The sequence below is a fragment of the Eubalaena glacialis genome, chromosome 6, assembly GCF_028564815.1.
Source record: "Eubalaena glacialis isolate mEubGla1 chromosome 6, mEubGla1.1.hap2.+ XY, whole genome shotgun sequence".
In the NCBI taxonomy this organism is placed as follows: domain Eukaryota; kingdom Metazoa; phylum Chordata; class Mammalia; order Artiodactyla; family Balaenidae; genus Eubalaena; species Eubalaena glacialis.
The window spans coordinates 93163500-93187946 of record NC_083721.1 but is presented as its reverse complement, the minus strand read 5'-3'; the positions used below and the strand labels follow the sequence as shown (position 1 = coordinate 93187946).

General features: G+C 36.2%; 2 protein-coding genes across 3 annotated transcripts in view; one reads left to right on the top strand and one right to left on the bottom strand.

Moving 5' to 3' along the window:
* NAALADL2 (N-acetylated alpha-linked acidic dipeptidase like 2) overlaps positions 1-24447 on the top strand; it is a 1520504-nt gene that overhangs the window by 344342 nt on the left and 1151715 nt on the right. The window lies entirely within an intron of this gene.
* On the bottom strand, positions 9111-13856 carry LOC133093008 (uncharacterized protein C2orf78-like; the record flags this gene model as incomplete). The annotated part of the gene is given in 3 exon segments (XM_061192753.1): positions 9111-9871; positions 9874-10091; positions 13834-13856. Coding segments are annotated over 3 exon segments (1002 nt in total), but the record flags the coding sequence as incomplete, so codon positions are not given.

The window sequence follows — 24447 nt, the reverse complement described above, 5'->3', positions numbered from 1 at the left end:
AAACTAGCTTTACCTTAATACAAAGTACATAGTTAATCCACAGGCAAACTGAAAGTTGACTGTTAATGCTCACAATTACAATACATTTAGTTTGCAAACGTAAGTAACATCACTCAGTCATGCAACAATGGATATTTCATTATTATGAACTACAAATCAGAGTTGACAACGTCAGTGATCAGAAAAAAAATTAGTGACGGTAACTACTGAAAGTGAATCATCTATGCCATATCCATTTGAAGCTAAATAGAGTACTACTTTTAGGCTCAATTTTTTTGGCTGCTGTATGTATTTTGTACTTTCCCCCTAACCTTCTGTACCCATTTCTGAAAATCAGGATATTTTGCACCCTGAGGAGGGGTTTCCCAGGATGTGGGAATTTTAATGCTGTAACCTAAATAGTGTCAGGCAAACCTGAATCATTGGTCGCTCTAAGACCAGTGAATAGCTTTGGATGTGATTGGTATTCAACATATCTAAAAATTAGTCTTCTTTCCCATAGATATGATGACAATATATTTTCTTCTCTTGGTGTATTGCACTAAACTGATCACACCAGAAGCATAGGAATCATTGCATTACATCTCTTAATCCCCTTTTCAGTAATTCACTAAGTCCTAAGACATATTTTAAAGTATGTTTCATTTTATTTTATGAATATCAATGCCTTCCCACCGTTCCAAAAAGTATATATATTAAAAGATATACAGAGAAAAGTTTGTCTCCTTTCCGCCTTGTCCCCGGTCTTTTCAGTTTCCACCCAGGCTAAAGCAGTCATTACTGTGATCAATTTCATATGCATCTGTATGAATATACATGCAAAGACAGATACCAGTTTTTATTCTGTCTTCCTGGGTAAAAATCACTGTCATTTGAAAAAGAAAAGAATGGGCATGATATAGCAGTCAGAGGTTCTTAGCAATTCTAAAATGCACCTGGGTAAATATTTGCCAGCCTACTACCTAGAAGGTTAAAAAAAGTACCTTGAATTAAGTTGAAGTAAGTCCTGGTTCTGCTCTTTGGGTATAACTCCCCTGTTTTTGTGCTCCATGGATTTTGAATTTTTGGCTTTACTTTCTGGAAGGACCTTTCATTTTCATTAGCCTCCTTTGTTACATAAAGAAGGTGTTGGAAAGTATTCACTTATTGGTGACTGAGCAGCTTTCTTAGCCTGCTTCCCCCCAACAGGAAGTTAGAAGCTTAGTGGTCTTTTACATATCTCATCTAATCAGTCTCTTAGCAGATACAACTCTCTCAAAACATTCTTTCCCCCAAGTATGTTTGATTCCAGTCAACTGTGTATGCCAGAAGCCAGTTGACTCTCTTGGATATTCTATGTACGCAATTATATTTTTATGCTGTCTGCAGTTAGTAATAGTTTTACCTCTTCCTTTCCAGAATATTTATTTATAATTTTTTTTAATTTAATTTTTTGGCTTATATTTCCAGTACAGTGTTAAGTAATACTGATGACTAAGAGCTTTTCCTTGTTTTTGATTTTGTTGGTAATGCGTCTAATGTTGTCCTACTAAACATGACAGTGGCTTTTGGGCTAAGCTAGATATATTATATCATATAAAGTAAATTCTCATCAGTTTTATTTTATTGAGTATTTTAATCCAAAATGGTTATTTGAATTTTGACAAATGGCTTTTCAGTCTTTTATACAAAGAGAATAAAATGTTTTTCTGAAATCTATTAATTTGCTATAAAAATTTATTAATAGACTTCCTAATATTGAAAATTCTTAAATTCTTGGAATAAACCTCACTTGGTCATGATGTAATGTTATTTTTGTGTATACCTAGATTTTATTTGCTAATAATATTGGATTTAGGATTTTCCTTTGATATTCATAAGTGACATTGACTTGGTTCTTGTGTGTGTACATGCAGTCTTTGTTGGATCAGGATGTTTTCTTCATTACCCTATATTCTGGAGAGATTTTAGAAGCCTTGAAATTTTTGATCTTAAAGATTTTAAAAATTTCCCCGTGAAACTATCAAAGACTGCTGCTTTTGGATTTATCTATTGACAAATTTCTCCATTTCTTCTATGTAAATCAGTCTTTAGATTTTCTGTCTCTTCTGAAGTCAATTTTGGCAAATTATATTGTCTTAGAAAATTATCCATTTTATTTAGATTTTCAAGTTTACTCGCATGGTGTTTAGCAGCATTATGATTCTTTTAAGTTTATTCTGACTGTGGTTATCTTTTATTTATTTTGTATATTTCTACCTTATTCCTTTTTAAAAAAAAATTTGGCTCACTAGTGATTTTCTTCTTTTCAAATAATCAGCTTTTGAATTTATTTATTAATTCTACTATGTTTTTAGCTTTCTTATTTACTGCTTTTTCCTTTGTTAATTTGTTCTGTTTTGCTTCAATATAATTTGACATTTCTTTTCTAACTCGAAATCAATTTTCAATACATTATTAGTGATTTTCTTATGGATAAAATACTTAAGAATAATAATTACCCCCTAAGCAATGTGTTTATCTTTTAAGAACTACATTTTGCAGGAGGAATAGGAGTTATGTAGTCCATATGTAGCTCCATAAAAAAATGTAGATACATGTAGAGGCATAAAACAGTATGGCATGTTTTGCTAGAGCAAAAAATTTGAATGGGATACTACTGTAGATTAAACTGAGCCAGATTATGGAAAGCCTTTTTACAGATTTATTTGTGTGTACTCTGATGTTAGCTTTTCCATGCATATAAGACTTGTGATGTATAATTAACATTTATGTATCTATCTGTATGTGTGTTTTGTGTTTGTATGTATTTCTAATAATTTTCTAACAAATTTACTATGTTGTTGATCTCCTTTTTTCCCTTAGGATTTTATTCTAAAATTAGTGGGGAAGTTTAAATGACAGTGCGATTTTAAAAAATTTCCTTCCCGTTTATCATCTTTAAATTAGTTTTGAAATTTTAGAGTTATACTTTTAATTCTTTTGATTTATGGGGAAAGAGGCAAGTATTGTATCTTAAGTTCATGCTTTTTATAATAAGTAGGAGTACTCTGAAGGACTAAATAGCTATGCAACCTCTGGCCATTAGGAGTGCTAAGAAGGCAGGCTTGAAAGGTGTATGTGTGTGTGTGTGTGTGTGTGTGTGTATGAAAGTTTAGAGTTGTTTACATTTCCCCTCTTCTGGCCATTGGTTATCCTTTGTCTGTTCTAGCAAAGTGACTGCTATGGATTGAGTTGTGTCCCCCCTGACCCCCAAATTGTAAGTTGAAACCTTAACTCCCAATGTGATGGTATTTGGAGTTTGGAGAGGGGGGGTCTTTGGAAGATCATTAGGTTTAGATGAAACCATGAGGGTGGGACCCTCATGATGGGATTAGCGCCTTAAAAGAGACACCAGAGAGCTTGCTTTCTTTCTTCCTCTCTCCACCTGCATGCACCACAAATCAAAGGAAGGCCATGTGAGGACACAGCAAGAATGTGGTTGTCTGCAACCCAAGGAAAGCACGCTCACCAGACACAGACCCTGCTGGCACCTTGTTCTTAGACTTCTAGTCTCCAAAACTGTGAGGAATACATTTCTGTTGTTAAAGCCACCCAGTTTGTGGCATTTTGTTTGGCAGTCTGAGACGACTAAGACAATGACATGCTACTTCATTTATAGAAGTCTCTGCTAGCTATTGTGTCTTTTTCAAAGTAGTAAAAAGATAATCATTTTTACCATGGTAGTGATTAATATGGGAGGTTGGATATATTTGGAAAATGGGATTGTTTTTGTATTTTCTTTAAAGATACATATCTTTTTTAAAATAGATATTTATTGGATTATCATTGCTTCACAATACTGTGTTACTTTCTGTTGTACACCAAAGTGAATCAGCCATATGCATACATATGTCCCCATATCCCCTCCCTCTTGAGCCTCCCTCCCATCCTCCCTATCCCACCCCTCTAGGTCATCGCAAAGCACCTAGCCGATCTCCCGGTGCTATGCTGCTGCTTCCCACTAGCTAACTATTTTTAAAAGGCATATCAAGAAGGATATGCAGAGGTATAGTAAAAAAATGTGAATTTTAAAAATGAAAATATTTTATTAAATTTCCAATTCAGAAATTATTACTTAATAGGCTTAAATTCTTGGAAATTCCTGATTCCTGTGTGAATGAAGATTGGCAAAGTATGAAATAAGGACAGCATATTTCCACATATGCAAAATTACAGAACTGTTTTTTTAACATTGGGGATTTTGAATTGCTTGCTTAACAGTGGTTCAAAGTGGGTTGGGTTAGAATATGAGTGTCATTAGAAGAGTTTGCCTTGTGATTCATACCTATAACTGTGGTTTAACATTTTTCAATCCTGTTCCACTCAGGGGATATGACACTCTCGTTAATAATGGCAGCTAAGGATGCTTTTCATGTTTTACATCACTTAGTCCTCACTACCATTCTTTGTGAGAGGTTTTATTATCCTTATATTGCAACAAGGAAACTGAGAGTAAGAAAGGGTAGGTGCCTCTTCCAAATTTATATAACTGCACTGTGGCAGAGCTAAGATTTAAATTAATTTATACCCTTAACCATTGAATCAAGATTTTTTGAGTATGTGGCTAATGAGCTTCTCCATTTGGTCAAAAATCTGGTCAAGTTAAGATTCAACAAACTTTTGTTTTTCTTAGTTTGTTACACATTTTTGTTACATTTTTGTGAAATGCCAGATACCGTCTTTAAAAAAATTTTTGAGCTGCCTCTGCTTTGCTTGTGTCCTAAACACATATATAGTCTGCCTTTGAATAGTCCAGTTCTGCATACTGGCAGATAATTTAACAGAGAGAGCAAGGCACATGGTAAGTCTTGAGAGAAACAGGACATATTTCCTGTTTCCAATGACTATTAGAAATTATTTTCTTACGATACTTATTTTATAAAACAGCAAAGCGAATAGTTTATCCTTGACTTTAATAATCCTCATCAGATTTAAGACATTTGCCTGATATATAATAGTTAGAATATTTCTAATCAAAATATCTTTTAACGTCTGTAATTCCACTTGCCAGTATGGTCCCAAATACGAGTCTGCACAATCATCATTCTGCTGTCGCAATTTCTAAGCAGTAACTTTGTTCATAGGTCCATTGTGTAGGCTGAAGTTTTAATCCTGTAGCCTGCTGTGTTTATTGATCTATTTCTTAATAATTCCATATCAGGCAATCACACGATTCACAAACTGTCTAGGAGGGAAGAAACACACACATTTCCATCAGCAGGAGATTGAAGTAGTCATGCATTTAGAGGCTATACTAAGGATTTTAGCCTGGTCTGTGTTATGTAGAATGATTGTGAAGCACCGCAGTGAGACTTTTAGACCAATCAAAATTACAGCTTTCTTGTTCTAAAATATGAATGTTTCTTTAAAGAATCATTTTGGTATTTGTCTAAGGTTGTTTTCTCCTTCAGTTTGAATAGGATGTGAAATTTTCTAAGTCCAAATTAGGTGGTTAGCCAAGCAGTAGTCAGTAATGTTCAGTCTTTGCTCTCAAATGTGCGTTTTCCATTTCATGGCTCTGCTGAGTGTCTGGACTTCTGCTATGTATTCTGGGCCAGGCAACGTTCAGCTATTCTGATGTCACCTCTGCTCCATCTACTGGAATAATGATTTTTACTATGTGCACTCTTTAGCAAAATCACTATTTTTATAATGGCTTTTTAAGGAAGTTTGTCAAAAGCCTGGTGCCAAAGAACATTAAAGTTATTTAGTTAAATTGAGAAAACTCAGAGCAGAATTAAGATGAAACTATTAAATTAATCCTATTCTTTTGCACTCAAATATATGCAGCCAACACTGTCTTCTGTCATGGAAAGATAGAGCACTGCTTTGCACTGAGGGAGAAGCCAGTGCACGAGAGCGGAGAAGTAGGTGAATTTTGAAATACAGTGGTACTGCAGTGTTCGACTTGCTCTGATTCCTGATCTCACAGCCAGCCACAGAGAGCTATTTGTTCTCAGACGTGCCCTGACCTCTCGTGTCTCCTTGCCTTTGTCCATGTTCTTCTTTCTTCTTAGAGCCCACTTCTCAACCTTGCTTACTTGGAAAACTCCTATCTCCCATTTTTCAAGATTCCTGACCTTTTTAAAAAATTTCCTGATACCCTTAGGCAGAAAAAAAGACTTCTCCTCTCTGTGTCCCTATAGTATGGCCAATCTATTTCTGTTTTAGCATTTTTCACAAAATAATTATCTCTATATATCTGTCTTCGTTCATTAGACTCTAAACTTCTTGAAGGCAACAGAATTGTGTATTGTTGTCACTTCTGATCAACTGCCTTTGTTAAGGAGGGGAAGTTCCAATACTTGGAGATCACTTTGCTTGCAAAGTGTTTGGATAGAAGTACTCAAGTCCAGAGAACTTAAGCAAAGCACCTTTGTTCTGCATAAGAATAGCTAAAAGATCTTGGGCAGGTGATGGCAAAGAGACCAAAGGCAGGGATTCCATGGCCGAGGCAGCCAGTGAACAAGGCTGGGGTATCACTGAGGGGTGGTCATGCTGCAGGGTAGTCTGGTTAGATGTTTAGCCAGAGAGACTTTGGCAAATAGACATGACTTAGGAGCATTTTGGAAGTGGGAGCCTATGGCATGTAAAATGCTCACCTTCTCCTCTGACTTTTCTACAAAATAGTCTCCATTGTTCACCATTGATTTTTGCTGCTAGAACATAGTTTGAGGAAACAAAAAGAGGTGCTATTTTTTTCCTCGAGGTTAGCCTGGGGTGAAAGCAGATATAACAAGTCAGATAGACATGTCAGGGATAGACAGACCTCTAGTTTCCAGTGAAAACCTCAGAACTGGCTGAATACCTGGGACGTGATGGTACTCAATGAATCGATGAGCAAAGGAATGAATGGTGAATTCTTAGCAAAATGCAGGAGGTGCCAGTAGAGTAATTGATTTTAACGTTTTTTTCAGAAATTCAAACTTCTTTAAAATTAGCAAAGGAGGGGAAAATGCACATACTAGCCTGAAAAGTTACTACCGTTGTCCCTTGCAGCTGCAGGAAGCAAGGTCTGTGAGCTGGCACCTTCATTTGCCTCAAGACCTCAACAACTCACAGCAGGGACCAGCCAGCATCCCTGACCTGGCTCCTTTCAGTCCTCAAAAAGAGACAACCACAGAGACCCAGTTTCACATTTTAGAATCTTTTCTCACCCTCTTGATGAAACACAAATCTCCCCGGGGTGTGATGTATTTCATTTTTTTCAAGGAGGCAGCATGATTTAGTGAAAGACAGTGGAGGAAATCTTGTTTAGATCCTTGTACCAGCACCTTCTCACCTTCATTAATTACCTTCAGGTTAATTGATGGAATAATAACATATAAAACTAGTAAAGAGGTAGAAATATAGTAGATATCCTTTCCTTCTCCTCCCTTATCTGTTGGCTGTACCCTTGGCATAAGAAGTCATCAGATATGCCAAGGGTCAATTTTGATAGAGTGAATGAAGTACATGTAGCAGGAACACTTGAGGGTAGCATCCCGGGCACAGGATGAGTACCTGAAAAAGGAGGAGCCTCAGGCTCAGAAGACAATTCCCCCTTGCCCAGTGTTGCCTTAGGCTTGCCTTTGGGGTGGCCTTTTGCCATGCTTTCATCAGAGGCTTAGCAGCATAGGAAGCCTGTCCAAGAGCACCAGCTTCATGTCCGTGCAGTCCCTGCTTAAACTATAGGTTGCTATAGACTGCATGTGTGTCCCCTAAAATTCATACATTGAAATCCTAACCCCCAAGGTAATGGTATTAGGAGGTGGGACCTTTGGGTGGTGACTAGGTCATGACGGTAGAGCCCTGATGATTGGGATTAGCGCTCTTATGAAAGAGACCCTAGAGATCTAGCTCGTCTCTTCCACCATGTGAAGATACAAAGGGAAGATGCTGTCTATGAACTACAAAACAGGTCCTTACCAGATGCTGAATCTGATCTTGAAATTCCTAACCTCCAGAACTGTGAGAAATTTCTGTTGTTTCTAAGCCCCCCAGTCTATGGTATTTTGTTATAGCAGCCTGAATGGACTAAGACAGAGACATTTTCATATTGTTGAATGGCTTAATGGTCTTGTAATGTGGATGAATATTTGGTCTTTCTAGGATGGGTTTAACACTTATTTTCATTTGGATCATGAAAAAGCGGATACTTTTTTCATACTGCTGCATCACTTAGTTTAAAGAAAGGAATTCAAACAACATTTTACAGTGAGATTAATTGCTGTTCTCTACTGGGCATTATCCAGACTGTGTTCTTTATCTATAAAAATGCCTATGTCTATAATTTATAACAGATTTTAGAAAAATAAGTGCGTGCAAATAATTATGCCAGCAAACATTCTATCTAGTTATAATGGAAGTACTTTCATCCACATATTTTTTTCTTTTGATAGTAGAAAATATAAGATTTGTTTCTCAAGAAATTTAGAATTAACTAGAAAATCTGTTTTGCATTTATGCTACCAAAATTACTTGTGTATTTGGCAGCTGGGATTAGTCTACTATTTGCATTATTTTATAATGGCTGCACTCAATGCTGTGTTGTCAATTGGCACTCAGTCAGTTTATCTAGAATGATTCAGATGTTTTAAATGTACTTGTTTTTAGATAGGAGAAAAAAAGATCATGTATCCTTTTTACAATTTACATGAAAGATCCAGATGCAAATTTATTTGCCTGTTCAAATTCTTCTCATGATTTGTAAGAGATGAAATTCTCATTTCCCACCCAGATTGATTTGAACATTGTGTGCTGCCTTATTAATTGGTAAACAGGCAGTTATAAAGATGCTTACGTAACCTCCTTAAAGTTTTTTGTTAGCTCTTGGAAAAGAGGAACATACAAAAGTTGGGAGCAGGAATTGTGTGTATTACACATTTTGATGGCGTAGAGGTTCGTTAAAAATTAGTTTTCAAGCAAAGTAAATTTTTTTTTTTCAAAATTCAAAAGGTTTATTACTCATCTATTAATTCTATTACATTTATTTATTCAGTTCTATTGTTTTAAAATATATCAAAATAAGTAGAGAAATTTATACCTATCTTATCTATACATGGAAGAACAGCTGGTACCCAAGGTGGCACCAACAATCCTAGCAGCTCTCACTTTACATATCCGTAGTAGTCAGCAATTTCCATTTCTTTTTCCCTCTCAGTGAAAAATTGCAGTTTCCCCGAAGAGATGTATTTGGCAGCATTCTCACGTTCTTGTTGAGCCCGCCTCTGCATGGCCTCTCGCTCTGGCCTCTGCTCTCGTTCGATGGGCTTTGACATTACTGGCTCAGGCACATTGGGTTCCCTCCATGGAATTCGTTGCTTGCTGAAGTCTTGGAGTAGAAATTGGGTTTGGAGCTTGGGTGGGGACTGGCGCTTAGTCACAGCAGGGGGAACGGGCTCCCGCTGGAGAGAAGTGCAAGGTGAAGTTTTGTAGGGTGCAGGCCTAGGAGCAGCAGACTGAGGGACACTAGGCTGGGTATGGTTGGTCCAACCCGGTTGGGTTGGGTTGGTCACAGTTGGCTGAGCTGGTTTGGCAGGACCTGGCAGAGAGGCAGGAGCTGGCTGGGATGAATTGACTGCAGCAGGTTGAGCTGAGTTAGTAGAACCAGGCTGGGCACGGTAAGCCACAGCAGGTCGATGTGAGGCCAGAGACTGTGGCCTCCGAGGAGCGGGTCGAGCTTGAGGCTTGTCCCAGGCAGAGAAAGGCAAAGGTATCAAGCTGACCTTCCCAGGAGGAGGTAGCTCATACTGGGATGGAGATGGACACTCTGTTTCAGCACTGCTGTCTGGTTTCTGGGCTTTGACTTGAGTTTTCTCAGGACTCTTAACCTCACGTGGGGTATGCCGCCATGGTTGGCTAGCTGGGGTGGCTGGGGGTCTTTCGGGTTGCTTGAATTTCCCAAGACCTGACAGGAAGAGAGCCCAGTTTTCTTATCATTCTTCTTCCCCAGCGCATGAAGAAACTTCACAGACTCCAGCACGCGCACGCCAAGGGAGGTTCGAGGCTTTGTAAAGCTCTCTTGGAGAAGCTCAGTTTGGTGTTTCTTTCGCTTCGTGTTGGGGATTGCTGGCTTCTCTTCTGCCTTGCTCACCACAGGAAGAGAATGGTGCAGAGAATTTAGAGTTCCAAGTAGAGATGGATTTTGGAAATTTTCTGTAAGAACAAGAGGGTAATGAAAAACTGAGGGAGATTGAGAAATTCTCACTATGTTTGAGGAACAGCATTATCTTAAGGTTCTTGCTATCAGGACACCTCTAATATCAATACTTACTGAGAAACCAAAAATCAGACAGTTATGATGGTTGTAAGGACTCAGCAGTTTTACACTCTTCTGTATTAACTGCCTGTGCTCCCATCTTGGGCGCAGATGGGCAGAAGACCCAAGTGGTATGGTTCAGACATTGTTCTCTAGGCTGGAAGCAACCTTCTCCCTGCCCTGTCTTTCCCTGCAGCCTGCACTAGTATTGACTTGTATGCTATTTCCTAGACTGGAAGCATTTTAGAACTAGGAGGTCCTTAGAGAACTTCTATTTTCACAGTCTCATTTCATGAGTAAGGAAACTGAGGCTCAGAGAGGTCGGGTTGACTTGTTCAAGTTCTCTCATTATGTTAGTATCATTACCAGGTTTCAGAACCTAAGTATCCTGACTTCCTTGCCAGGACTCTGCTCTGAGCATGATACTGCCAGAAAGCAGGAGAAATAGAACTTATAATATAGGCATTTTTTTTGTCCATTAGAAAACAGTATGGCTATTACCATTGTAATCTTCAGTGTCTCACTTTGCTTGTGCAGTTCCCACGCTATTACCTAGAGTTGACGTATAGCTCAGTCCAACTGGTAAATTTAAAGAGTCATTTTTACCCTCTTCAAGCCTGATTTCTCATCCTACCTCAAAATGATTACCCGAAAGTGGATTTCTTAAGTGCTTTTGGAAAGAGAAAAGTTATCTGATTACTTCAGATTACTCATCTATAAAGTGGTTATAACACCACCACCAATAATAATAGTGGTAATAATACATGAATAAACTGATATATTGCGTATGATTTATATGGAGGAAGATACAATAAGTTCTAGAAAGACAAAGAAAAATCATGAAAAACATATTACAAAATGAAAAAGAAATACAAAATATTAATGAAAACTGGAGTATGTGGCAAGTATCAAAGCATAATGAATTTACTAACAAATGACATTCTGTACCATACATGCAATATTATGAAAGTGAATTTTGTCCACTCTATTTTAGTGAATACTATTAACCAAAAAACACGATAGAAGGTGATTTTGAATGAATTCCTAGCCAATACATACAGACAGAGAAGATATATCAGTAAAAATGCATAACAAGCAACAAAATGCAATAAATGTGAATGTATAGGTAGCCAGAATATATATAGACAAGTATTTCAATGAAAACTGGTACAAAGCAGATAGCAAAGTAATAAGTGTAAAAGAATTTCATTATTGTGCTCATTCATATATTTACCCAGCAAGTAACAGGTATTAAGCCTAGTAGAAATAGATATTTCAATGAATATAACTATATAATAAGCAGAAAGGAAGCTTAAAAAGTATCAAGAAGGTTTTTGTATTTATCCTAGAACTTAGATTAGAATCATCTTCAACATTCAAGAAGATGACATCCCAAAACCTAAAAAAACCATCATCACTGGAATCCAATTAAAAAAGATTTTCAAATGTAAGAAGATCCAAAGGACTCCACAATATTGTTTTAGATAAATGTGGATTTTTTTTTTTTTTTCTTTTGCCGCACCGCGTGGCCCTGGCCGTGAAAGCACCGAGTCCTAACCACTGGACTGCCAGGGAATTCCCTAAATGTGGAATTAGAGATGTGGGGCTTGACTTTTTCTTTTACTTCTTCGGTAGCTAAGATCTACAAACGAACGATGGCTGTTGATCAATGTGCTCTCTGTGTTAGGAAGGAAATAACTGTAAAAATGAAAAGCAACCTTGCCTTAGAACCTACATATCACACAAAGGAAATAGTCCTTCTGATTCAATTTAGAAGATATCATTTAAAATTTTTAATTGGTAAAATGTCTACATAGTTTAAAAATTAGAAAGAATAAAACATTGAAAAGCAGCCCCCTAGATAACCACTTTGGTTTCTTGTTTATAGGAAGCATCATTTCTAAAACATATTTCTAAAATGTTTATATTCAAAACTGTCAAGTGCCAACTGTATTCAGAGAGGCAATAAAAGAAAAAAAACTGAGTATGACTTTTCTGATAAGCTGCCTTTCCTGATGATACCCTGTTCTGGCCTTACTTTCCTTCTTAGTCTGTTAATATAAGGATTTGCTACAATCAACTTTGTTTTGCCCTGCTCTGAGCAGATTTCACTCTATGCTGTTTCTGCTTTAATTTAAAATCTTTGGTTCCCATCAACATTCCATTGCAAACTACGTTTTTCTTGAGAGCTCCTCTATGCTTTCCCTCTTCATTCTTATATTTTTTCCTATCTCTTGGTTCCTGTTGGCTTGTGCTGATGAAAACAATCCTAAACTTCCTTACGTTTGACTCTGTGCCTCCCTATAGCCCAGTACTCTCCATCCTCTCTCCCTATTTTCTCTTTTCAACTAGTCGAAATATTAGTGGAGGGAGACCATTAGAGATGAAACATCTTGGTATATATTGCTAGTTTTCTATGTCACCTGGCTTTTCTATGTTTCTGTTGAAACACTCTTGAGAAGTCTCTGATTTCATTTTCTACATGGGTACCCTTTAAGGCTCAATATTAGAAAAGAAAGGGATCAGAGTGATCAACCAATGTAGTATCCTAACGTAACAGATAAAGAAAACAACAGGCTTTGTGAGACAGTCAATGATTTGTCCAAAGTCACACAGATAGTAAATGTCAAAGTCAAAACTGAAATTAGGTCTCCAGACTTCTAGTTCAATACTTTCCCTCATTATTCCATGCTATTTTGAATCTACTACTAAATTTAAGGGCAAAAGAAATCTAACAAAAATCTTTAAAAAGTTTCTTTTCTTACCTGACATGGTCAGAGAAGAGGAAACATCAACTGCAGATACAAGGGATGAGGAGACAACACTAGAGGATGTCTGAGTGGCTGCAGCTGATCGGCGCATGTGTCCAGTACAAAGGTCACTGGTTACTGGTCACTGGTCACTGGTCACTTGTGATGATCCAAATTTATTTACAAACAGCTCCACGGAAACCCCAAGACTCTACCAAGTGGTAGTAGGTTTGGTAGGAGAATGATGTCACAAAGAAGGCAGTTTAAAGGTATGAGATAGCTAATAGGGAGGTCCGATCCCCAACAGGAAGGCGGGGTTGGGTGAAGAGAGTGCAGGAGAGCTAAAACAACACCTAAATTTCTGAGCTCTGGGGAGGAAATCCTAGAAGACAGATTTACCTCCCCCAGGTTCTTACATTAGGGAAATCATTGCAACATTTCTTACAGACGTTCATTAATATAATTAACTAACAGTTACTTATATTCTACAGAGTATTATATTTTATGTATCATATACTTAGAGCTATATATATCTTATTTAATTAATATCCTTAGGAAGGAAAGAGCCATCTAGTTTGAACTATTACAGTTGTTCTGAAATCATATGTGTCTAATCAGTGAACTGATAGCAGCTTTTAAGGAGCAAAAGTAGGGATTAAGAAGCTCTTTTTGTAACTTGATTAAAGAGTAGGGTGAAGTTTGTTGAGTGTACCTTGTGGAGAATGTTGTGGTCCAAGGCTCTTCTCTTTTAGTTTCTTCTCCTTGACTCCTACCTTCCTTGGGCTGGGCTAGGCTGGGGGCCAGGTTGGACTTGTGACTTACATTTCTCTTCCGCTTTCTTTCTTTTTTTTTATTTTTCATTATGGGCATTGTTTCTAGGACAAGCCTTGATCTTGCATTCTTCCCCTCATGGGTGTTACTTCCTGTCAACTTCCAGCAGCAGGAGTCTTCTTTTCAGTGCTTGATGCTTCACAAAATAGACTCTGCCCGTTGGAAGCAAATACCAGAGAGCTAGGAGACAGAGCTGGTTGCAAACCTTTCCTCTTCCAGCCTTTGGTTGCAATTCTTTTGCCTATAATTTGCTACCTCTAGTTCCTTGGGCCACACAGGTATCCTGCCATCCAGCTCTTTTTGTATGTGAGAGACAGTCTGAATACTGTCCCTTTTTCTTTGCACAGAAGTATATACAGTGTGGCAGTTACTGTAATCTCCTCCCCCTTGCAAACAGCCACTCTAGAATCTTGGACCTCTAGGATTCTCTGTCTTGCATGCTTGGGTGCAAGACCAAGCAAAATGAAGAGGAGAATAATTAGAGAAAGAGGAGGACATTGGTGGAGAATTGGGAGCAGGTAAGGTGAATGGGCACAGGAGAAAAGAGATTCATGTAGATTTTTTGGTTTCTGTGGGAAACAAGTTGACACACTTTGGCCTCATTTTGTATTAACAGAACAGACAGTTATAGATATAAGTAGCTAGATAGTGCAGCAACTGCCATGAAGTCTGTACACTGAAGAGAACAGTCTCACATATATTTTTCATTTTGTTTTATGTCATATTACCTTATTTATAGCATTCACTGGTATGTTTGTAGAATACAGATTTTTTTAAAATGCTCTGGTTTTTGTCTACATGGTTATTTCCTTGTCCTATTTTTAAGGAATCCAACATTGTAAGACATATTGCATGTTTTTCTCTTGACGATTGTTTATCTTGAAGCATCATGAACTAACTTGAGCTGTTGGATTTTGTGGAGAAACTTTAAAAAGTGTCTGTGAGAAAGGCATTGTGGTGAGTCGCATTATGCACCCAAGCGTAAGGAGCAGATATCTGCCATCAGCCCAACTTGGCCTGGATTGCCTCTGTTTTAGTTCCCCTGGTTAGTGCTTTTCTCCCTAACCACTCTTGTGACTGTGACAATGTGAGTAAGGGCTGAGTTGCTAATGATTTATATGTGAGGTAAGCTGGTTTGAGGGAGGAAATCTATGGACCTAGTCATTTTCCTTGGTGGTAAGCTTTCAGGGGTGCAAAGATTGATCTTCCTGGGGACTTTTCTGGTACCAGGAAGATATCCCATAGATGGGACCTTCAAAGACACACATTTAATTTTTAGGCCTGTTTTTCCTATTATGAGATATGAGTTTTTTCACTGATGGGGATGATGCTTATCTGAGAAGAAATTGTGAAAGGTGTTGTAGTATAGAGATGTGGCTTAAGCTTTTAAGTTTTCTTCAAGGTTTTTCCCCTAAGCTTCATACTTCAGATGGCCTACTTACATGATACTAGTATGTGATGTGAGGCTAACAACTTCCTAAATACCTGCAAGCCAGATCAGTGTCTCTTTTCTCTATATTTCCATGGAAATCAAGGGACCCATAGCTACTGCAGGTTAGGGTGGGTGGTGTGAGATTGGGGGAAGTGTGGTAAGACAAATTTTGGTATCAGTAAAATGTTTACATATTAAAAATTTTAAATATTAAATATTTAAATTTAAATTTAATATTTAAAATTTTAATATTTAAAATTTTAATCATCTATAAATAGATCTGTCATAATAAATTCTAAATAGAATTTTCGAATTAGGGCCAGACCAAATCTAGTACTGTATTTCTTATGCTGTGTAATACAGTAATAATAACTTTTATTTGACTAATGTTTTACGGTCTACAAAGCATTTCAAGTGCATCTTACTTAAACTTCCAATTCCCTGTAAAGTAGATAGAGCAGGCAATAATTTTCTTCCCATTTTATACTCAAGGAAGCAGATTCTCTCAAGGGTGAAGCCGCAGAAAACAATGGAAGAGCTTCATTCGGTACCCATAGGCCTTCTCTTTCTGATGTCTCCCCTACATCTCCGTGTCAGTGAAGCCTGTGCATGACCCCACACTGCCAGTCATTTTTCTTCTTGTTTGCAAAAAAAGCCTTCCTACCCAGAAGCTGCGATAGTGATTCTGCAGTGAAGTATAAAAAGACAGTTGAACTTTCTAACCTAATGGTAAATTTCCAAGGTCAGCCAATATCAAAGACATTGTCTGGATTCACTCACATAGAGAAATCATTCATTCATTCAATGGGGACTATAATAGGGACTATGGGCAATACAGATAAGTGAGCCCCAGATTTAGTGTGACCCTTGATTCATTTTCAGATTTATTCGTGGTGGAAAATTTAATTACTCATTTGTTTATAACAGCACTGAGAACAGGTCACAGGGCTTTGTCAGAAGGGCAGCTGCATGTGGACAGGCACTGGGTAGCCTCTGCTGGGCTCTTGCCATCCTTGTTGCTGCTTCCTAGGTGTGTAGGTTTATAATACAGCCATTTGTGATGGATTTTTGGCTAGACCTGGGGTTGGCAATATTATGAACATGGGCATTCATTCCTCTTTGAGAAGAAATTTTCCCTTGTCATGGCTAGCTAAATTATATACACTTGTTTTGAATTCTATTCAATTGTCTTAGTTTTTTTTTGTTGTTTTTTTGATCTACTTCCAATTTTTGCTTTTTGTGATTGTCTAAATCTAGTAAACAGGGCAAAGAGAAAAGAAATGATTTCTTTTTTGGAGAAAACCAGTGTGTGATCTCTTAATTCCTAATGATCCCCATATAGCTGATACAGTACCCAAAGGTTCTTCGTGGGCCCTTTAAATATAATTTTCCCTTTCCAATCTCAGATCCTAAATCCTTTCCACAGCAGTGCACACTACAGGCTGTCACCTAATCTCACATGTCATATTGTCTTATATCCCTTCTATTTCTAAAGAAAATAATTGTTCCAAGTGAATGGTGCTATACCAGAATCCATTTTCAAGTGGTTAGCAGTATCTACCTTATAATGATAATTGAATTTGATTATTCTGATTTGAAAAATTTCATGGAGCCCCTGTTTATGAATTATCTTATTAAAGCCACTTGACAGTTTTTACATTGATAGGAGCTGGAAAACCTAACACACCTGTAAGTTTTTAGAGTAACTAGAAGCCACTAAGTTCCTGTCCTAAAAGAAAGCCCAAAAAGTGGAATAAAAGATATTTTTAATATCTTATAGTAGAAAAATAACAAATTAAAGCTTACTACATGACATGTAAAATGCATTTTTTTACAATATTCTAGAAACAAATTTTAGGAGTATATGCTTTGAATTATGTGTAAATGCTCATATTTATTATGATTTATCTAACAGAGAGAATATAAAGGATGCTGTTATATTTGAATTCTCTGTTCTGTGTTGCTCATTGCAGGTAGATATTATGTTTCATAGTTTAGAAAGTTTCACATCTCTGTGGCTATATGTTCAATATTATACCTTCCAAATTTATAGTCACATACATTATGTATTTTTAAGCCCTATTGAATTTTTCTAATTTTTTTTTCATGAAAGAAAACGATGCATCTATAGTAAATAATCTTTCTATATACATATCTTCTAATTTATTAGGAGATAAATTTAATAAATTTATTATTTATTATTATATATGCTCATATACACATATTGAAAATTTTAAAATGACTTCAAGGTCACTTATTACATGAAAAGCATTTTTCACTTAAAAGTCTGACATTTAACATGTAGTAATTGGAAATAAATCTTCAGTAATGATATTGTGAAAGAGAAACTACTGGGATGTATTTTTGAAAGAGAAGAATTTGTAATTAAGTATATTGTGAAAACACAGCTTTATGCTTTTTTTTTTTTCCATTTTGTGGGAAATGATAAATAAAGGGGAGGGTAGTAAATTGGGAAGAAAGAGGATGAGTCACATAGTTGAAACACTTCTGAAATTCACCATTGCAACCATTTGAAATTAAATGCCCTGCTAAAAAAGATTAAGAGTGAAGTCAAATCTCCATTTTTAAAATTTGCCCAGTATTTAGATGCTGAGGGAGGTCACTGTTGTGTGAATGCAGTAATATTGCCAGGATAGAAGGTTATTTTTCTTTCATTCAGATCTTCAAATGATTGTTCAGGCTTCTGTAACTTCATGGAGAGATTATTGCCACTTGTCTTTGTTGGTTAGATGACCTGACAAAGTACTTCCTAAGCTTTTGGTATTTGGAAAAACATGACATTTGGCTTTTTTTTTTTTTTTTAATGAATTTATTTTATTTATTTATTTTTTGGCTGTGTTGGGTGTTCGCTGCTGCACGCGGGCTTTCTCCAGTTGCGGCGAGCGGCGGCTACTCTTTGTTGTGGTGCGTGGGCTTCTCATTGCGGAGCACGGGCTCTAGGCGCGCAGGCTTCAGTAGTTGCATCACATGGGCTCAGTAGTTGTGGCTCACGGGCTCTAGAGCGCAGGCTCAGTAGTTGTGGCGCATGGGCTTAGTTGTTCCGTGGCATGTGGGATCTTCCCGGACCAGTGATGGAACCCGTGTCCCCTGCACTGGCAGGCAGATTCTCAACCACTGCGCCACCAGGGAAGCCCCAACATTTGGCTTTTGTTTTTCTTTTTTATAAATACCTGGAAAGTACAATCTGAAGATATTTTGAGATCTTTAGATTACTTCGGATAGCATATCACAATCAAGAATTTATTTATGCTCTATTGTTTATGGTTATAAACCAGGCATGGTATGGCTTTGATTAAGTTTGTGTTTCTGAACTTTTGAGCCAAATTTCTAAAACTTGGCATGAGAAGTACACTTGAAATAAACATCACTTACATGTGCAAATCAGGTAATTACTCACATAGCTGCCTACCAATTAGTCACTTATTGATGCAATTAGCTGGATGTACAGCTAATTTGGGGTAAAGAAAATATATGTCAGTTCAAAATGAGGACAGCGTAAAATCTAGCTTAGTGGTTAGTTTCACTTAGGATAAGGAATCCTCAATCTCAAGCAAATATAAGAGTTTGAGCACAATTTTAGGTATTGAGGGTACTATATAAAAATATGATCATTTGTTCTGGTTTCACATAGTTGGTATTCCTGGCTCAGATCTTGGAAGGAATTAATGCTTTTAGGAAATGTGGGTCATTTTTATGCTGACTCTTTTATCCCCCAATTTATTTTATTTGTTTGTGTTTGTTTATTATTTCAGCTGTCTTGAGTTATAATTACATATAAAGTTATAAGATATTTAAAGTGTACCTTATGATGATTTGATACATATTGTGAAAGGATTCCCCCTGCCCACTCTCTAGTTAATGAACACATCCATCATTAGATCAATTTTCTTTGTGATATGTGTGACAACATTTAAGTTCTGCTCTCTTAGCAAATTTCAATTATACAATACAGTGTTATCAATTATAGTTACCATGTTTTACAGTAGATCCTCAGACCTTTTTTACATTATAGCTGAAAGTTTGTACCCTTGTACCAACCTCACCCTGTTTTTCCCACTCCCCAGCCCCTGGCAACCACTTTTATACTCTCTGTTTCTATGAGTTTGACTTGCTTTGTTTTGTTTTAGATTCCACATATAAGTGATGCCATGCAGAATTTATCTTTCTCTGACTTATTTCACTTAGCATAATAGCCTTGAGGTCCATCCATGTTGTCACAAATGTTTCATTTTTTTTTAAGTGGTGGAATAGTATTCCATTGTATATATACCACATCTTCTTTATCCGTTCACTTATAGAAGGACACTTAGGTGTGTCCATATCTTGGCTATTGTTAATAATGCTGCAGTAAACATGGAGTGCAGATAACTCTTCAATGTCCTGTGTTCATTTCCTTTGAATATATACCCAGAATTGGGATTATTGGATCAACTGTTAGTTCTATTTTTAATTTTTTGAGGAACTTCCATACTGTTTTCCATAATGGCTGTACCAATTTACATTCCTGTCAACAGTGTACAAGATTCCCTTTTCTCCACATTTTCGCTAACACTAGTTATCTCTTGTCTTTTTGGTGATAGACATTCTGACAGGTGAGAGGTGATATATCACTGTGATTTTGATTTGCAGGTCCCTGATAATTAGTGATGTTGAGCACCTTTTCATATACCCCATTGGCCATTTGAATGTCTTCTTGGAAAAGGGTCTATTCAGTTCCTGTGTCCATTTCTTAAATAGATTGCTTGGTTTTTTGCTATGAGTTATATGAGTTCTTTATATATTTTGAATATTAACCCCTTATCAAATATATGATACCCAACTATTTTCTCTCATTCCATAGGTTGTCTTTTCATTTTGCTGATGGTTTTCTTTTCCGTGCAGAAGCTTTTTAGTTTGATATAGTCCCACTTGTTCATTTTTGTTTTTGTTGCCCTTGCTTTTGGGGTCGAATCCAAAAGAAATCATTGCCAAGGGTAATGTCGAAGAGCTTACCCCTTATGTTTTCATTTAGAGTTGTATGGTTTCAAGGCTTACATTCAAATTTTTATCTATTTTGAGTTAATTTTTGTGTATGGAATAAGACTGTGGTCCAGTTTCATTCTTTTGTATGTGGCTGTCCAGTTTTCCCAACACCATTTATTAAAGAGCCTCTTCTTTCTCCATTGAATATTTGTGACTCCTATGTTGTAAATTAATTGACTGTATATGATTAATTTATTTCTGGACTCTCTATTCTTTTCCTTTGATCCATGTGTCTGTTTTTATGCCAATACCATACTATTTTGATTACTATAGTTTTGTAATATAATTTAAAATCAAGAAGCATGATGCCTCCAGCTTTCTTCATCTCTCTCAAGAATGCCTTGGCTATTCAGGGTCTTTTGTGGTTTCATTCAAAATTTAGGATTTTTTTTTCTATTTCTGTGAAAAAATGCAATTGGAATTTTGAAAAGATTAATTTAAGTTATAGATGGTTTTAGGTAGTATGGACATTTTAATAATATTAGTTCTTCCAATCATGAGCACAGGATATCTTTCCATTTATTTCTGTCTTCTTTGATTTCTTTCATCAGTGTCTTATGGTTTTCAGTGTACAGAACTTTCACCTTCTAGTTAAATTTATTCCTAGGTATTTTATTCTTTTTCACGCAATTATAAATGAAATTATTTTCTTAATTTATCTTTCTGAAAGTTTGTTATTAATGTATTTAGGCATAACTGATTTTGCTATATTGATTTTGTATCCTATAACTTTACTGAATTTATTAGTTCTAATAGATTTTTTGTGAAGTCTTTAGGGTTTCTCTGTATAATATGTCATCTTCAAATAGAGACAGTTTTACTTCTTCCTTTTTTATTTGGATGCCTTTTATTTCTATTTTGCCTAATTGCTCTGAATAGGAGTTCCATTACTATATTGAATAAGAGTAGTGAGAGTGGGAATCCTTGTGTTGTTCCTGATCTTAGAGGAAAAGCTTTCAGCTATTTAACATTGAGTATGATGTTAGTTTTGGACTTAGCATATATGAGCTTTATTATGTTGAAATGCATTCCCTCTATACCCAGTTTATATCTAGCCAAAGCTTTGTCTAGTTTTCTTATCTTTTCAGGAAAAAAACAGCTCTTTGTTTCATTAATCTTTTCTGTTGTCTTTTTAGTCTCTAATTTATTACTGCTCTGATTTTTGTTACATCCTTTCTTCTACTAACTATGGCCTTCATTTGTTCTTCTTTCTCTGGTTCCTTGAGGTGTGAAGTTAGGTTGTTTATTGAGATCTTTCTTTATTCTTAATGTAGGTGTTTATTGCTATGAACTTCCCTCTTAGAGCTGCTTTTCCTGCATACCATAAGATTTGGTATTTTGTATTTTCATTTTCACTTGTCTCAAGATAATTTATTTTTCTTTTGATTTCCTCCTTGACCCATTAGTTGTTCAGTAGGATGCTGTTTATTTCACATATTTGTGAATTTTCCAGTTTTCTTCTTGTAGTTGATTTCCAGTTTCATGCCATTGTAGTTAAAAAAGATGCTTGATATTATTTCAGTCTTCTTAAATTTACTAAGACCTGTTTTGTGGCCTAACTTATTATCTATCCTGGAGAATGTTCCATACCCTTGAGAGAAATATGTATCCTACTGCTTTTGGAATGTTCTGTAAATGTCTCCTGAATCCATCTGGTCTAATGTGTCATTTGCGTCCAAAGTTTTCTTATTGATTTTCTGTCTGGATGATCTATCCATTGTTGAAAGTGGGGTTTTGAAGTCCCCTACTAGTATTGTATTGCTGTCTATTTCTCCCTTCAAGTCTGTTAAATTTTGCTTTACATATTTAGGTGCTCCTATGTTGGATGCATAAATATTTACAAATGATATATACTTTTGTTGGATTGATCCCTTTATCATTATATAATGACCTTTTTTTCTTATTACAGTCTTTAGCTTAAAGTATAGCTACCCCAGCTTTTTTTTGGTTTCCATTTGCATGGAATATCTTTTCTCGTCCATACACTTTCAGTCTGTGTGTATCCTTGCTTGTGAAGTGAGTCTGTTGAAGGCAGAATATAGTTGGAATTTTTTTTCAGCCATTCTATGTCTTTTGATGGGAGAATATTATCCATTTACAAAGTAATTATTGCTAGCTATTGACTTACTATTGCCATTTTATTAATTGTTTTTGGCTGTTTTGTAATTTTTTTTGTTTTTTCTTCTTCTCGTGTTCTCTCCCTTTGTGATCTGATCATTTTCTATAGTGGTATGCTCAGAGTCCTTTCTCTTTATCTTTTGTGTGTCTACCATAGGTTTGCTTGAGGTTTACGTAAAACATCTTATATTCGTAAGTGTATTTTAGGCTGATAATTTAACTTCAAATGCATACTAAATCTCTACATTTTATTCTTCCCACCCCCACATTTTATGTTTTTGATGATGTCACAATTTACACCTTTTTACCTTGTGCATCCATTAATAAATTGTTGTAATTATAGTTATTTTAATACTTTTGTGTTTTAACCTTCATACTAGATTTATGTGATTTACCCACTAACATTATAGTGTTAGAGTATTCTGAACTTAATTGTACATTTACCTTTACTAGTGAGATTTAAGCTGTTTCATGTTTTTCTGTTACTAATTAGTGTCCTTTTATTTTAGCTTGAAGAATTCCCTTTAACATTTCTTGTAAGGTTGGCTTAATGGTGATGAGCTCTTTCAACTTCTACTTGTCTGGAAAATGCTTTATCTTTCCTTCAGTTCTGAAGAACAACTTTGCTGGGTAGAGTATTCTTGTTTTGCAGCTTTTTCTTTCAACCTTTTGAATATATCATGCTGTTCTCTTCTGGTCTGCAGTAGTTGAGTGTGTGCCAAGACTCATTTTGATGTGGGTATTTTCATGTTCTCCTGATGTGTAGGAGTCAATCACTTGTTTCTGGATTTCTTTCAGATGGAATTGTTCCATGTATAGCTGTAGATTAGCTGTGTCCATGAGAGGAGGTGAGTTCAGGAGTCTTCTGTGTTGCCATCTTGGACCAGAACTGGTACACTTTGCTTTGGTAGTTCTCAGTAGCTCATAGCCAGTTTCCAGCTATGAAGTATGGAAGAAGATGGAGCTATGAGTTCTGGCAAGTCCCTGTGACCCCACTGCAGTTTTATTCTGCCTGTTAAGTTTTAAAAAATCTTATAAAATTGTTTCCTTATCTGTACAATGAAGGCTCACAAGGTAATTGTTAAAAAGTAACAAGTAAAATAAAGTATATAGTAATTGAATTTATTACTGTCATTTACTGAACTGCCTATTGAGTACTAGGTACTCCACTAAGTAATTAAGTTGTGTTATCTCATTTTCATTCTCTCTAGAACCCTTTGAAAATACACTGCATTGTTCCAATTTTACAAATTAGGATACGGAAGCATACAGTTTACCTAATTTGCCCAAGATCATATAGTGGTAGAAGTCAGATGCTAACTTAAGTTCGTCCAACTCCTGAGCTCAGCATCCTTAACAGATACCCTTTACTGTGTTACCAGCTAAAATCAGAACTTGCCACTGAACTGCTGACTTTGTTAAGTTAGCTCTTTTCTTTTTCCCTTGGACTAGGATTAGGTCAATCCCAGCTGTTAAGGGAAAGAAACAAGTACAAAGAAACTTATTGAAAATTTTTAAAATTTCAGAGTGTTCTAAGTCAGAATTGGGGCTCCATGGTGACTAGACATACTTCAGGGTGTTGAAACATTGCCCCAGAGTCATCCTAAGGCAATTCTGCAGGCTCAGTCCCTAACCTACTAAAACTTACTTAGAAAATCAGATTGCTATGGGCTGTTCATTAGATACCAAGTCATAATTTTAATATTTGCAGTAACAGTGTCATTAATGGAAAAATATTAACTTAAAGCCATAGATTAAGAAAAATAAAACCATTAATAATTTTTAAAGAACATAGTAAGTGAGCTATATCATTATAATGTATAATTTATAATAAATAACATACCATTTACAATGTAGTGTTGGGTTGGCCAAAAAGTGCCTTTGGTTTTTAAGTAAAAATAAAAGACACATTTTTCATTTTCACCAAGAACTTTATTGTAAACAACAACGTATTCACCCTTTTGTTCCGCTACCTTCTGCCATTTTTCAGGCAACTTCATAATTCCATCCTC